Consider the following 16906-nt stretch of genomic DNA (forward strand, 5'->3'; position numbering starts at 1 on the left):
ACTCGCCACTGTCCCCACAGACACGCCGCCGCCATGACGCCGCAGTGACGCGCGCGGGCCGCGCCGGCGGGGGCGGGGCCGTGCGGCCGTTGGCGGGGCGGGGCCGCGCCGCGTGCCCGCCCCCTGCTGTGCCCGCCCGCCCGCCCGCTCGCCGCTGCCGGGGCCGCTGCGGAGCCTCCGCGAGGGAGTCGGTGCTGCTGCTGCCTGGGTGAGCTCGGGGTGTCCCGGCCGCTCGGTGGGAAGCCGAGGCCAGGCATGGGCCTAATCTTCGCCAAGCTGTGGAGCCTCTTCGGTAGCCAAGGTGGGTGCGCGGGCCCGGACCGGCGGGGGGGCGGGCGGCGAGTGGAGCCCGCGGGGCTGCGGGGGCCGCGGGCAGCCGTGCGGGCTCGGGGCCGGCTCTGCTCGCCGGGCTTCCCCTGAAGGCCCGCCCGGCCAAAAGTTGGGCTTTGGATTGTGCAGAGCCGTGAGCGCTGGTCCCGCGGCGCCTCATGCTCCGGGTCGCTTTGTTTGATTCCCGAGGTGGTCCCTCCTCTCCCCTCCTCCTGGCCGCGGTAAACGCGCCGTCTGCCCCGGAGCCCTTCGGGCGGTGCGCGCCCGGCATCCACGGCGGCCGGGACTGCTGGGGCTGTGCTGGACCATGACGGTCTCTCTTGGCTTCGCCGATACTTGTTTTTAAGTCGGGGTCTGTTATTAAAATCGTGTTGTTTTAGTCTTTAATTAAAAGGAAAAGAAGGACGCCGAACATGTAAGGGCCTTCGAGGTAAAGATCTGTTTGTGTTTTGGCAAAGATGTTAAATACAGTTAGTGACCCAAGAAAATCAGTTCTCCAGCCAAAAATAAAAAGGTCGTGAGGGGATAAGTATCGCTTGCCATGCTCTCTTGCCCAGTTCATCCAGCCCTGCAATCATAGCTCATGTTCTAATCCAGAGCTCAGAATTTGGATCTGCCACCACCTTTACCTCAGATGTTTATCATAAAAGTAGAAAATTATGGTTTATCTGTTATTTATTTGCTTTAATGATTTTGGTGTACCTAGCCAGCTTTGATTAGAAAATTAAATAGTTAACAGTAACGTCATTTCGCCTGCTCCAAGCTCAGGGCCTCAAGGGAAAACAACATAAACAATAAATTCATTAATTGTTCTCTCATCAGGTTTCCAAATGTGCACCTCATTTCCACTTTAAAGTTATTGAAAGTGCAGATAAACCTTTTTTGTGCAATGCTCTGTTGCCAGTTTTTGGAGGCAGGTACACCTGGTGTACTTTAATAGTTTTCTGCCTGTGATTGCACATAACCCAGTCTAATTCTGTACATACCAAAGCCTCAGTGTGTGTGCACATTAACATCTGTGTATCAAATTGTCATGGAATGGGATTGGGTTAATTTGATTAATAAATGATCACTTGAGATCATCCCAAATAATTTATTTTTCTCACGCACATACCATCCTATCCACATCATTCTTGAAGTCTTCTAACAGCCTTCTGAATTTGTTGCTAATATCTTGTTTTCCCAAACTGTCAAACCTTTTTGGCAAGATCCAATGTTTCCACTATGCTCCAGAAAAATATTAAGTACTTTTTTTTTGTTTCATCAAGTAGTGCAATCTGCAACTCCTTTTTGTCCATGAAGTATTCCAAAGACTCCAGAGAGATCTATAAGCAGGGAACTGATCAGCAGATAACTGGTGGCATTTAGTATTTGCCTCTATAGTAGATTATGATGTCAGTATTTATCTTCAGGAAAACATTGTCTTGGTTATTGTATATTATTTCCTGGAAGAAAAGTTATTCTTCATTGTGAGTGACTCTGGCTGGATGCCAGATGCCCACCAAAGCAGATCTATGACCCCCTTCCCCAGATGGACAGGGGGAGAGAAAATACAGCAAAAGGCTTCTGGATTGAGATAAGGAAAGGCAGAGATCCCTCGCCAGTTCCCATCATGGGCAAAACAGACTCAATTTGTGAAATTAATAGGATTCATTATCAATCAAACCAGAACAGGTTAATAAGAAATAAAAGCAGATCTTCTGATCACCTGCTTCTCCCTCTTTTTTCCCAGGATTAGCTTTATTTTTGGTTCTCTACCACCTCCCTGCCGGAGGGAACAGGAAATGGAGGCTTTGGTCCATTCATCACATATTGTCTCTGCTACTCTTTCTGCCTTATGGAGGGAGCTGCATCCGCTGTTCCATTGTGGGATCTCTCCAGTGGGAGACAGTCCTCCATGGGCTTCTCAAATGTGTGTTCTTCCCAAGGAGTTCTTTGCTCAATTCTTCACTAACTGTTCCAACACGAGTCCATTTCACGAGTTGCAGTCCTTCAGGGACAGCCCATTCCAGCGTGGATCCCCCACAAGGTCACAAAACCTGTCAGCAAACCTGTTCCAGCATGGCCTTCTCTCCACAGCTCCACAGGCTGTTGGCAGGAGCCTGCTCCAAGATGAGTGTCCAGTGGGGTCACAGCTGCCTTTGGGATCTACATGCTCTAGCATGGGGTCCTCTCTGGGCTGCAGGTGGATCTCTGCTCCCCTATGGACCTCTGGCTGCCTCACCGTGCGCTGCGGGTGGATCCCTGGCACCTGCAGCACCTCCTCTCCTCCTTCTGCACCAACCTTGGAGTCAGCAGAGTTTCTCTTACATATTCTCACTACTCTTTTCTCTCTCCTTAATTTCTCCTGGGCAATAACTTTTTCTCATCTTAAATATTTTATCCCAGAGGCATTACACCTGTTGCTGGTGGCCTTAGCTGGCATTGGCTGTATACACATTGGAGAAGTTTCTAGGAGTTTCTCAGAAAACACTGTGTAGCTCTCTCCACTATCAAAATCCCATGTTCCAAACCTAAGACATTCATATATTTAAATGGTTAATGAAATATTAGTCTCACAGTTAAATAGATGAGATAGTATAATGAAGTATTTACTCTTTGGCATTCATCCCAATAAGAGACTTTAGGGTGTGTCCTGATCCTGGTTTAGTGCTGGATTTGTCTTTTGTTTCATTTTTGCTTTGTTTTGGGTTGTTTTGGTTTTTTTTTTTGGGGGGGGGGGGGGGGGGGGGGGGTTATGCCTCTCTTCTTGTGTAACCACAGAAAAGAAAGTGAGTTTCTTTTCATGGCCAAAACTGAAATTTCATTATAGAAAATTTGCTTCAAACATAAATTTTTGATCTAATGGCAAATTATTCTCCAACAATACAACTGTGTTCTCTAAATAATATTACTAATAATAAAGCATAGTAATATCTGAGTTGATTCTGGTTGCTCTTCTAGTTACATCAAATCTTGATCGTTCCTTGAAGAATTCACAGGCTGTCCTGTGAAGTTGCTTTGTTGAGTTGAGCAGACTAGCACAGTAACTTACACGCTGATTTTGGCTCTACAGAGGGAGTATTCCAAAGATGCAAATAGGATCTGCTGTGTGAGGATCATGGTATCAGTTCTCATGGCTGGTGCGAGTTGTGTGATAACCTGCAGCACTTGGCAAAAGGAAAGGTGAAACTAAGGAAAGATTTAAAAGTTCCATCTCTGGTCTGTCAAGTAGAGCAGGAGGATGAGGTGTGTCTGTCTTTCAGCTCTCAATTTATACTGTCTCATAATCAAGTAGTAATTGAACGATGCGAACTGGAGATACTTTTACTCATAAAATAAACAGTTGGCTTTAAAATAGACTTTTGTCATTTTTCTAGGTGACTTTCTAATGGCTTCATGATAATTTTTCCCTTTTTTTTTAAATTGAGAAACATTACTCAAGTATTGTTTTATTTAAAATATCATTCTCTGCAACCATTTAAAGTTTAGTTGCTGAATTATATAAGTTCAGTTGAATTTACTTTTGGTAACTTGCTTTCAGAAGTTTTAAAAAAATCAGACTCCAAAAATGACCTGCTGAAGCTCTGATTCAGTATTCAAGTGGCACATTCTTCTAAGCAGCATGTAGTGGTGTGGATAGATGGTGGAGCCATTTAGTGCCTGTGTTATTGCATGTCTGAGTAAAACTTGCTCAACTTATCATTTCATCAATATTACCAAGACAGCTCTTAACTAAACTCTGGGTTAAAAATAGAAGGGAATGTCAGCAACCCTGATAAAGATAAATTACTGTTATCAATACCTTATTTTTTTAAATGTGGTATATAGAGTTCTTTGAGAAGCTCCCAAATTTGGGGTTTACTTATTTTTGGAACGGTGATTATTCAGTATCTTACAGGTTACTCTGAATAATTGCTACAGTTATTAAAAAGTTGCTTTAAGAAAAGTTATGGTAAGCTCTAATTGAAGATGATTGAACTTTTATAACTCCACAGTTTATTTCACTTAGCCTTGCTGGCAGTTCCCAGTCAGGTTAGGAGAGACCATTGTCTGAAAAACCAAATGGTTTTTGGTTCCTCTGACTACTAAAAGTTATTGACACCGTCTCTGCCTCCATGTAATCAAATCTGGGGATACAAAATGTATTTTAGCAGTTCTTTTTGTGCTTAAGAGAAGACTCTAAATTAGCTGTTGGTGTGCAGAATGAGTCTTTGTATTGAAACCTCTTTGACCTCCAGAATTATGCTATTCCTCCTGCCTTCTTTCTAGCAAACTTCTATCTGCATTCTGTCTTCAGCTCTGAGGCCTCCAAGGTTGTTGCTCTTTGGAACCAGATGAGCATTTTTGTTTCACAGCTTGAAAGCTATCGATACTCATTCAGTAGTCATTTCTTCCCAATATGTTAGAAGTCTCATCATTAAAGTCTTTAGAATTTTCTTATTTTTATTTTTATCTTTTGCAAAGTACAGAAAAAGGCATGTTGGGAGAATTGAATCTTTAGTTTTGGGCCCTTTTATCATAGAGAAATATAGATGAGTAAGGAAGAAAAGACCATATTATGTCTTTCTTCTAACATCTGCCAGAAGATAATCTTCGCTGTCCTGTGTTTTTGTAATACTAAACTGCCACAGATTTTTTTAACCATATTACCTATCAATTTTTTTAAACAGTATGCTAGAAATGGTTGATGAAACCAAGAAGTCCTTGGATTCTTTTAAGAAGTAGTCTAATACTGTCTTTTCTTTTTTCCCCTGCATATGCCTACTTCTTCTACTTTCCCCATCTTCCCTCCCTCTTCCTTCATGATTAATAAAGACCCTTCTGCTCTCTCAACTTTGTTATGGATTTTCTTCTTCTTTTGCCAAGAACTGGTGGACTGGGAAGATATTCATGAATACAACCTAAACTGAGTTTGAATACCAGCCAGTGAAAGGGAGAAACTTGGGTTAGTCTGTAAGTACAGAACACAAATAAATCACTGCCTGTGATTTACCCAGTAACTGTCCTTCCCCCTAAATGTGGCATCTATCTTCTCCCAGTTACTCTTGTAAACAAGTAGCTGTCATGTTAAAATTCTGTTCTGTCTTAGTTTGGTAGTTTTTAAGCTCACATGTTTTTCCTCTAATGCACATCTATGTGTGAATTTTTTGTTTTCATCAAACTAGACAGCAATTCAACTTTTGAATATGTTTGTAAGTGAAGAGTTTCCATTACTATAGTTCTCGAATCTGCTACTTGTATGAAATACCCATGATTTCATCTTACTATTTTCATGCCAAGATCACTATTAATTAACACTTGTGTGACTGTTTATTGTTTGTGCTTATTCAATCACTGTATGAAACACCATCTGACTATGAAGTAACACAGATAAGCTGTCCCTTTTTTTCCCAGTTAGTGTTGGACTGTTCACACTTAGTGTCTTTCAAAAGCAGCCATCTCAATGGAGTTTTTTTCTTCATTACTTAGTGTGATGTATCATCCAACACTCCAGTCATTCATGCCTGAGATGATGTGTTCTGATAAGAAGATGAAAGAGCAGTTTAATGTCTGACTGGAATTTCTTTTTTTTTTTCTTGAAAATAACTTAAACATAATGGTGCAAAAGTAGAATAATCTTCCTGGCAATAATGACAACATGTTTGGTTTGAAAAAAATGGGAGGGTAATTCTGTGTTTGGACCTTTGAAAGCTCTTTAAATTTAACTATATTTGAAGAAGAGATGGACAGTCAAGCTACTAGGCATGATTTATTAGCCTTGAAAGTAGAGAGGATTTCATACTATTTATGTATTGGGAAAGGTTATTAATTACTGATGCTTCTATTAGTGGGGCTATATGTACTCCTTCATTTACAGTCAGGAAATGTTCTTTTCTTAGCATGTGTTTACAGGATGCAGTAGTAGGGGAACTGGCACACTGAAATACATTTTGCCATCTGTTATGATCCTATTGCACAGCAAAACTTAGAAAAGTTCGGAACAAGAAAATATTTTATTACAGTAATATTCAGTATAAAAAGACCTAAGTTATTATATATAAATAGATTTTTAACGAAAATGCTTTTTTCCTTAAACCACCTACTTTTGGGGGAAAAAACATCAATTTGATACTTAAAATAGATCTTCTGATCTACTAACTTGTTTGATCCTGTAGATCAAGTGTGGTATTTTGTAGGAAATCTTTAAACTGTGAACCATGTTTTGCTTTGAAGTAAGGGCCCTAGTTTTCTCTTTAAAAGTGAGATTGTTAACAGAGTTTTTATTGATCCATTTGCAAATTTTTCACTCTCAAGTGGTTTACTTATTTTTGTTAGTAATTGGATCAGTATGCTCTAGCTTCACACATGTAGCAAAAGAACCAGCGTTCTAAATGGCTGTGATACTGGATTTGAAATTCTGAGAGGGATTATTTCCAGAAAAGCATATAAATTCTGGAGGACTTTTTTACTGATTTTGTTTGTTTGGTTGATTTCTGTTTTGTCTCCCCTGTGTGTGAAAACAAACAGTATTGCAGCAATTTCGAGATCACTGTTTTGTATGTTGGACTTTACAGCAGGTTGGGACACATGATCTTTCCTTTCTGCTCAGCACTGATGAGGCCTCACCTGGAGTACCATATCCAGTTCTGGGCTCCTCAGTGCAAGGGCGTTCTGGACCTACTGGGGAGAGTCCAGTGATGGGCTGCAAGGGTGATGAGGGACTGGAGCATCCTGCATATGAGAAAAAGAGGTGCAAAAAGGGAGAGCCAGACTTGTCTTAGTGCCCAATCACAGGACTGGGCACAAACTGAAACGCAGAAGTTCCCTCTGAACATCAGGGAACACTTTTTCATTGTGGGGGTGGCTGAGCAATAACCCAGGCTGTCCAGGGAGGCTGGGGAGTTTCCATCTTGGATATTTTAAAAACCCATCTGGACATGGTCCTAGGCCACTGGCTCCATGGGGTTGGTTCAGCAAAGGGGTTTGACCAGATGACCTCCAGAAGTGTCTTCCAGCCTTGACCATTCTATCATTCTGTGACTTTTCAGTTCAAAAGTTGCAAAATTAGAATCTATGGCCTATTCAAAATACAGTTTCCTCTTATACTTTACTGTGTGAATAATGGTGGTACCTTAATAAATTGTTATTATTGATCCTTGAATGTTAGGGTAATATCTTTTGCAGTCTTTGGATATTGTTGGTGGTTTTAGTTGGTTCTCATACACTGCTATGGATTATATTTTTTCATTGTACTTTTCTTTCTAAAACTAGATGTTGTAGATTAAATAATCATTAGTAACCATAACTTTATTAGGTTTCCAGTGCTGATTTTTCCTAAGACTGGAAGCTCAAGAGAAGATTAGGCTTTGTTTGACTTTTTTTCTGTCTTGAAGTCACCACTAATCTGTGTAAAGTATTGATATAAAAGAAACAAGCAGTTGCTTTCTTCAGTAAGGGAGAGTGATTAACCAGAATTATAATTATTGCTGTTTCTACAAATTTATTTTTGTCTTTTTTTTTTTTTTTAATATGCAGAGCATAAAGTAATCATAGTGGGACTTGATAATGCTGGAAAGACTACTATTCTTTACCAGTTGTAAGTATATAAGTATATTAACTAATTGTTTTTCTGTTTGAATTTTTTACTTGTCACTGTTTAATCTTTGAAAATTTAGCTTTGTAACCTGGTGTAATCTCTGGGGTTCTAGGTCACACTTTGTACATTAATGGTATGAGTTGTTCTAAACAGAGTAAATGTTTAAAGGATAAGTGAAGGAACTGCTGTGCTTTAAAACTGAACTATAAATTGAACAACAAATTTGTACATCCAAGCACAAAGTGAACTGCAAATTTTTTCCCAGGAAAGCCTTCCTGAATTTGTATGCATAGAAATAATCCTGTTTCCAGTAACTGCAGAAAAAAACATGATTTTTAAATTATTGGAAATTCTAGCCACCATGCAAAAATCCAAAAATGTTTCCAAATGTTTCTCAATGCCAGTGTCTAAAATTTGTGATAGAGAATTCCTAAAAATAATATTTCAGCTTTCCCAGGTCTTACGTTACTCATTGTCAATAGCATCATTGCACCCAAATCTTGGCAGCATTACAAGAATATCCATGGTAAATTCAAGAGTGTTGTCAGGACCATAATTACTATTGTAATTGTGGAAAAGTAGGAGAAAATAGATAAATTAATATCCTTATATTTGGATATCAAAGCAGCATAGTATGCTTTCCAAAAAGACTTTCTATTTGTGAGTATTTTGAGCATGCTTTAATATTTTTTGTCAGTTACACATATTACTCTTCTGAAAAAAAATTGTGATAACTGAACTGTGACAAGCCTTGTGGATTTTGCTGACTGGTCTTTGTGGTGTGATATTGTTTCCTTTAGCTTAATGAATGAAGTAGTTCATACTTCTCCAACCATAGGAAGCAATGTAGAAGAAATAGTGGTGAAAAACACTCATTTCTTAATGTGGGATATTGGAGGACAAGAATCATTACGGTCATCGTGGAATACCTATTATTCAAACACAGAGGTATGAGAAGATGCTTTGAAATCTGCAAATTGAATAAGTTTGTTTGAAATTATATTTATTTTTAGGAATGTTTGTAGACTTTTGTAGAGATTGCAGCTGTTTTGTTTTTACATTCTAATGAGGGAGAATAAAATCAAAAAGTGTGAGGTATCTCTGGTATGCAGCCATTTTTCTGGTAATATTTGAAGTATTTTTTCTGTATACTTTACTGTAGTGTTATTTGATCTATGCTATAATCTGCGAAGTTAGATTTTTCCTAGGCAATCAAATGATAATGAAATGCATTTTAGATCAGATTTTTTGCTTACTTTTTTAAGTAGAGTAAGATTAAAATTTTGAAATGTAATTTGCAAATTTTGTGATGATTTGCAGTGGTCAACTGGACTTCTGTACATCCAGTCTGAAATGGTTTTGAAATAATGATAATTAGGAGGAAATGAGGAATGAAGGAATAAAGGAATGAAACTTTCTCTAAGCCTAGGCAGCAGTATTTAAACAGCTCATCAGCTCATAGCTTTTATCCAGAGGAGGAAGGAAAGTCTTGCTGTGCACTACTCTTGAGGTACTGGCAGAGCTGCTGTTGCTGGAATGGTTGGAGAAGAATTCAGCAGCAGTTGACTTGTGGGGTTTGTTTTTTATGACAGTCTTTTTAGGCCAAGAGTTTATCAATACAGAAAGGCACATATAATCACTGAGAGCTCTTCTTGAGACGTCTACACTGATGTAAAATATTCTAGACTTCATTTCTTACCATTTCTACTAAAAGCAGAGACCTCTTGTAGAGATTACTCATTATATAAGTATTCCATCTTCTTCTAAAATTAGTTTTTTTGTCTTTCTATGTTTTTCTATGCTCTTGAAGAGAGGCGAGATCAGTGATCCATCCTAGATCTACTGTAAGCCTGATAATGACACCTCAACCTTCATCTCTTGTATTAGTCTAATTTTTTACTTTATCTGGAAAAGTGCAGCTACATCTAAGAAATACATGAAGATAAAGAGATTTCTACCAGCATTATCTGGTATAGAGAAATAAGTTCTTGGCATTTATCCCTTGAGTATCTTTGATTTTGGAATTTGGAGAGATGCATATATTATTTTTCTCATGCTTTTGGGATGTTCTTCATATTCTGTCTAGCAAGCATTTGAAATCCAGTGCCTTGTAGTACTTGGAAAGAAGAACTTTCCCTTTACTTAGAAGCTTTGTCTGCTGGAAACAGTTGAGGAAGAGAAAAGATCTTTTTGCAATGCTAATCCTAGCCTCCCTCATATGAATAATTCTATTACTGTTCCACCTCATCTGCTAGGCATCTCAAAGTCACAGCAGCATTAAATTGACACAAGTTTCAATACTTTGTGGTCATTTTCAGTGGCCAATGAATCCCTTTAATTTTATAAGGCAAAGTGATTTGAAGAATATGTTAGAGAATTATAGCAGTGATTTCTAATTCTCCTTTTTGCTACTCTCTTTTCTCTCTTTTGTCATTTGCTCTTTTCTAGTGTCCTCTGAAAGAGTCTATCTCTTCTGTAGGAAAACTAGTGGTAGTGGTCTCTTGAAATTGTGCTTTCTGTAATTTGTAGTTTGTATTTACATATTATGCTGTTGGTGTTTTTCCCTAGTTCATCATTCTGGTTGTTGACAGCATTGATAGAGAGCGACTTTCTATTACAAAAGAAGAACTTTATAGAATGCTGGCTCATGAGGTATGGTGGGGAGTTGGGATAATAGTTTTGTTGAGAACAGTTAAATAACATTTCATGTTTCCAAAACAAAACAAAAATGTTAACAAAAATAATGCCATCAGAAAAAAAAATTTGAGAATAAGTGTGCATCCATGTTGATCACATTTTAAAAGCACGTAAGTTATAAATAAGAAGAAAAATTATTATGAAGCACCCTTCTAATAGGACTTGCTTGATTTTAATCAAATCAGTCTTTACTCTGCAGATGTTGAACTTGTAAAGTATGTTATGCTACATTTTTTTTTAGTTTTTATTTTAGGGAAATGGAATGCCTACTTTTTTTTGTTTGTTCTAATCCTGTTCCTTAAAATTAAGGAGTATTTATCATACCACGGGAAAATTAATTTCATTTCATTTTCTTTCAGAATTATTTGTTTGTATTTTTATTATATGTTGTCCTGGGGACTGTTCAGCATTGAGTCAACTCACTCAAACGTCCTAAATTAACTTGTACGTTTGCTTAGGTAAAATATGTTACAACCTTTTGTGATCACTCTGAAGCTGAATTGAGGTTTTTTAAAATGTAAATATTCTTCATTTTTGAAAGAAAAGGATTTAGTACAGTGCAAGTAACCCTGTTAATTTCTCTGAGAGACTTGTGTTTCACGTAAATAAGTTTTTGCTTTGCAGTTTAATATTAATTGTAATTTGGGTCTAATAGTAAGGAGTAAATTCTACTGCCAAAAAAGGTGGAAAAATTCCTTCTTGTGCTGAAGTTTTCCCATATAGTTTTTTGATTTCCAGCTCAAATTCTTAAGAAATTGTGATCTACCATCTCTTGAAATCAGTTGGTAGGCCTAGACTGGGCTACTTGTAGGGCTGAATTTTCAGCTGTAGATCATAGCTTTCTTGTCTGTTTTGAATGCTAAATTTCATGCTGTAACAAAACAATTTTAATTAGTTATTAAAGTTGATGCAGCATTATTGAAACTCCCTTTTTGGGAACACTATGGTTAAACTTTTAGGAATTGAGAAATCTTTCTTAAATTATTACTGCTTTAATCAATGCAGAACTTTTTTAATGAAGTGGAAGGAATTTCAAGGGACTGATATCTAGCAGGCTTTTCCATTTGAATAGTATTTATTGCAGGACTTGCAGTGTTTAACCAGAAATAATTCTGCTGTCTCAGTGGTTGGGAGCATTATAAAATGTATTTTGACAAGACTTTCATTAGTTATGTATGAACATGTGGTCAATACCAAACAATTTGATTCTCTGTGGTGGTGAACACTTCGGAATAAATTAGTTTTTCAGTCTTACTGTAACAAATATTTAGTGTAGTAAGACAGTTAAAACTCCATGCTCCAGTGTAATTGTAGATCAGCTTGGATACAGTTCTTTTAACAGATGAAGTTAGCACAATAGCCTTTTAGTTCTCTGTAATAACTGAGTACTCTGAACCATTTCCAGGATTTACGGAAGGCTGCGGTTCTCATCTTTGCCAACAAGCAGGACATGAAGGGCTGCATGACGGCTGCTGAGATCTCTGCGTACCTCACCCTCAGCTCCATAAAGGATCACCCGTGGCACATTCAGTCCTGCTGTGCTTTGACAGGAGAGGGGTAAGTGCTTACTGCTTACTATGGCAATTCCTGGTAAATGAGAATACTATTTAGAAGCCTGCTGACACCAAAGTGGATTTTCTGAAAGTTCATATTTTCTGAACTTTGCTGTCAGAGGGACATTTTGAATTTTTCATAATTGAACCTTGTGAGTTTTTTCATAGCTCAAACTCCAAATTCATATAATGTCTTCCTTTTGTTGTTAAAAACCCCAAACCAAAAACCAACCACCACCTTTCCACCTATGTGTGTAGCTGTTGACATAGCTGTCTACTCTGTCTGTGCTGCTCTCTTACTCTTGTGTGTCTTTCTGTATTTGAAGAAATAAGCTACTGTTCTCTTCCTTTATATATACTAAACTACAGAAAGCTTCTAAGCTGGGAGGTTGAAGTGTTCAGGGTTTTTTTGGTTGGTTGGCTTTTTTGATTAGCATTGAAAACATAGTTTTTGATGAAAAATTACATAGGTCTGTCATAAAACAAATATTTTACCGATAATAAACTTTGTTTATATCTGGCTAATGTAGCTAATTTTGAAATTTGCATACTAAATTTGCATACTAAATTTGAAATTTGCATTACTAAAATGGTATACTGGGCTAGCCTTAGATCCTTAGTCTGTAAATATTAAAAAAAATTTTTTGGATACCTTCTAACAAGTTGGATAATGTCTTGCTTGTATGGTGTGAATTATACTGATTTTTCATCTTGCTTTTTAAAGCAGTCTTGCAATGTGTGATATTTAGGGGGTTGTACAATCTTTACAGTACTGTGGTCTTGTGACATCGAAAATAGTGAATCCAACCAGGTATTTAGGAAAGGAGAGCATCTACCTCACTTTCTACCATGAGGTATTGTCTAATGCCATGGAAATGTCTTGTAGAGTGAATGGTGACATTAACTTCCCTAGGGTAGAATGTGTTAGTGAGAACAAAGTGGGGGTTTTTTTAGGGAGTGGTTATATTATTTTGTTCTAAGAGTTAACTCTACTCTTCTTCTACCAGTTTTGCTAAAGTCACTTTTGAGTACACAGTTTATGGACTAAGATCTTCAACCAAGTTGAGATTTGAAGGAAAATAATTAATAAATATGAAGTTTAGTTTAGAAACGGTGCTTCTTTTGTATTGTAAAACAAAAAGCGATGTATATTTAGAATACTTTGAACTATGACAGTAGTGAGATGAACTTAGAAAAAACATTCCCAGAGTTAGATAGCTGAGCTGAATCTTCCTTGGGAAGATCTGACAAGAATCTGGGGGAATCAGCCTGATGTGAATGAAGCTAAAATTCTTGGATAGCTAAACACTGATTTACTGGGCAAAGGTAAAGCTCAAAGGGGTATAAATAAGTAACTTGATCCCTAGAAAATCAAGGGAAAGTCTGTCTTCTAAAATGGAAGACTTTTAAATAGAGATGCAAATTGAGTTAGGAAGCAGATTAGATCCCATGCAGTCTTAGTATTCAATATAAACACGCTTTTAATTTTGTAATGTAATTTTGATATACTGTCTTTTCATGAAACAATTCAGTCTGGATAACCTGCCCTTTATCTTTTAATATTAGTATGTAAAGGTCTAGCTTTCCATAGAGCAAGAAAAACTTTTTTCATGTACTTGCGAGTAAGCATTTAAGGATAGTGTCTTTTAGGTTTACAAGGAAAAAAGAATTTGCCAAGCTTCAATAATACAGGATGCTTGACCATTTTCATGTGGCTAAAGCCTAAGTAGACCTAGTTTAAAACACTGGTTACTGTCTTCAGCTTTCAGTCCCATTTCTAGTTGATTTAATTTAAGTAGCTGTTCTTACACATAAAAACAAGTAGAAAATACATTCAAGATGCTGGAATAGAACTTGTACCAAGTATAACATCTCTTATCTTTCAGATTATGCCAAGGCTTGGAGTGGATGACTTCCCGTATTGGAGTGAGATAGCTTTTTTGCTTTTTTTTGCCTTTTTTTTGTTTTGGTTTTGGTTTTCCTCCAAAAGAAAGAAGAGACTTCTATTTATCCTGTGAACATGTACATTTTTCTGTACTTTTGGCTGCTAAGGCAGTGACCAATGTTTAATTTATATCAGCCAACCTCTAAGCTGTGCTTGAATCAAGCGCAGTTGAACTGAAACACAAAAGTATTTTCTTAACTTTTTTTAATACACTAATCTTCAACTGGATGAACATATGTGAATCTGTTTTTAAGCATTGAAATTCCTCTGAATGTGAATTCTAACATTTTCAATGATAGCTTTTTAAAAACTTTTGTCATTGTCAATATTTCATATTTCCTCTTTCTAAATAGTTGTATGACTTACTAACATAAATGAGCACATTTTATTTAATAATTAAAAGTAGTGTTTAGGTTAACTTTACTCTGCCATAGCTTTAACCTCAAAGGATAACCATATCTCCAGCTGGACTTCCTGGAATATTAGTAGAGTTCTAGTCAGCACGAAAATTAATAGTTATGAATGCAAATTTTTAAGTGCTTAATGAACTAGTTATAGTTAATATTGAGGTGGCTTTCAATCTGATATACAATGGAACTTCTGCCTTAAAAGAAATCTGTTTCAGTCTCAGTTTCTCTCGTATGTAGTTCTAGGACATTCTTATATTCTTCTACTTGAAGGTACATCTCTGTACATTGCATAAAAATATTATTACTAAGTGCTGGTGTAGTCATTTAGAACTTGAATACTTTTTCAAAGATAAATGGGTAATTAAATTTGAAATCACAGCAGCCAGTGTTATGTGTAGACTTTCTATATTCTGTTAAAATTTTTAATTCTGTATACATGAGCCTTCCTCACCTTTTAGTGAGAGTGCTGTTTTCTAAATGAATACAAAATCAAAAGGGAAGCCAGATCTGTAAACAAAACAAAACCATGGTGCTGTATTTGTAGACTTCAGAGTGAAGCTAATCTTGACATTTATTTATCTACTATCATACATGTTTTCAGAGTCTGTTACAGAGAAATTATTTTGCCTTCATTTTTGTTTTTGGTCTTATTTGCACAAGCAGAGAACTTTTGACAGTGTTTGAGTTAGGTTCCTTCACCTGAAATTTGAAAAACAGGTGGTGAAAGAGTGGACCCCGTTACTGTTAATTCAATTTGAAGGGAATTAAGTTAAATCTAAAGATAACCTAAAGATACGTACTTGATTGAGAACATTAAGCATCAAATAAACCTAACCACCGAAAACCCCACATGAGGGTTTAAAAAAACCCAACAAATCAAAACTGATAGTGGACACCCAGTTCCCAGCGAAGTCCCAGCAGCAGTCAGGTACCCAGCCTATCTAAATGCTTGGCAGGTTTTCCAGAAGCACCATTCTGCACTTCTGCATGCCTAAAAGCCACGTGGAGTTTGGTTACCTGAACTGTTTTGCAAACTTACTGTAGGCCTTTGATGACAAAATGTTTTTGTTTAATCTTGTTTTGAAAATTTAAGCACATTGAGTTTTCTTTAATAAAATTTTAATCTTTGTAAATTTCAATTTGCTTCCATTTTATTTAAATATAACTTAATAAAATTTTAAAAGTATCAGCAAATATGTTATTGTAAGTGTTGGAAAGACTTTGGATACATGTGGAAACAGTGATTGGTTGAATGAAGTTGTGTATTACTGCCAGTTAGAAAAAGTCACATTTAGGACTACATAGAGTGGCAAGTCAAAATGTTCAGAAAATAATTTAAGTCAGCAAAAAGTAGTGTGTGAAGAAAAAAGATGAATGCAAGGCAAGATTAAAATCTGATATTAAAGCTGCTTGCTGTGGTGTTCAGCTGTTTTAATGTGTGAAAATAAGATTTGTTTTGCTCTTAGGGAAGCAAATTATAAAGAAAAAAATAAAATTATAGTATGAATGATGTTTCTTGTTTGGTGACTTAAAAATAAACCTGAAAATAAATTTAAATTGCAAACTGAAATTATATCACTCAGAATGTAGTCCTGAATACTTAAAAAGAGCACTAGCTGGTTGTATTGCCCTTTGGTTACTTTTTTTTTTCTTTTAAAGGTACAAATTTGTATTTAATGCTTTCTAGCTAAAAGCATTTGTAAATCTGTAGTTTGATTACTAAATCCAGTCTTACCTGAAGTAATACATATAACTTTGATTAAGAGAAAATGGTCTGGTTGTAGACATTAGAATATCAGAATAATGGATGCTTTCTTTTAATTTCTTAGCACTCAAGCCCTTTGAGTATCTTTAGAGAATAAAGCATTCCTAACAAATGCTATGATTTTTATCATCTAACAACTTCATTTTCTCCAAGTTTTCTATTGATAATACTGGTTTGTTCACAGCACTATTGCTGTGATTTTTTTTTTACTATTATTATTTTGGGGGGGGGGCAAACGCCTTGGTATGGAATTTTGGGGGGCCTATTTTTAATAACTTTGAAGCCTGTTAAATTAAAAATTATTTGATCATAATATTTTTTAAGGGTTGCCTTAGAATAAATACCATGTGTGTCTTTGCATTGTCAAATACTGCATTATGTTTGCTAATTTGAATGTAGTAAATATCTTGCAGTAGTTTTGCACTTTAAAAGTATTCTGTATTTAATCTGCTGTTCACAAAGAACAATGTTAATCACCTTAAGTTCAAGACATTATGGTGTCCTATGCGCATTTATGTTGTACTGCCGTAAATTGTTTGGCACGTGGCTTTTTATTTGTTTATGTTTTTTTGCTTTTTGTCTAGGTTGCAAAGAGGTTCAGGATCCCCAAAGCAGGGATTCTTTCCAGACCTTTAAACACACTGCACG

The 16906-nt window shown here is 36.8% G+C and overlaps 1 protein-coding gene across 1 annotated transcript; it reads left to right on the plus strand.

Annotated features, from left to right (window-relative positions):
- Positions 1–139: 139 nt before the first annotated feature.
- ARL5B (ARF like GTPase 5B) lies at positions 140–15724 on the plus strand. The gene is made up of 6 exons (XM_084220938.1): positions 140–301; positions 7828–7888; positions 8689–8836; positions 10457–10540; positions 11991–12142; positions 14025–15724. The coding sequence occupies exons 1-6, from the start codon at positions 256–258 to the stop codon at positions 14071–14073; spliced, it is 540 nt and encodes a 179-aa protein (XP_084077064.1). The 5' UTR covers positions 140–255; the 3' UTR covers positions 14074–15724.
- The last annotated feature ends 1182 nt before the right edge of the window (positions 15725–16906 follow it).

Source organism: Fringilla coelebs (genome assembly GCF_963513975.1).
Source record: "Fringilla coelebs genome assembly, chromosome: 1".
Classification (NCBI taxonomy): Eukaryota; Metazoa; Chordata; class Aves; order Passeriformes; family Fringillidae; genus Fringilla; species Fringilla coelebs.

Excerpts from the sequence above, each read along its gene's own strand:
- ARL5B (XM_084220938.1), top strand. The coding sequence starts at position 256 with ATGGGCCTAATCTTCGCCAAGCTGTGGAGCCTCTTCGGTAGCCAAG. Across the intron at positions 8,837-10,456 it reads CCTATTATTCAAACACAGAG|TTCATCATTCTGGTTGTTGA; the intron begins GTATGAGAAGAT and ends GTTTTTCCCTAG. Across the intron at positions 10,541-11,990 it reads ATAGAATGCTGGCTCATGAG|GATTTACGGAAGGCTGCGGT; the intron begins GTATGGTGGGGA and ends AACCATTTCCAG.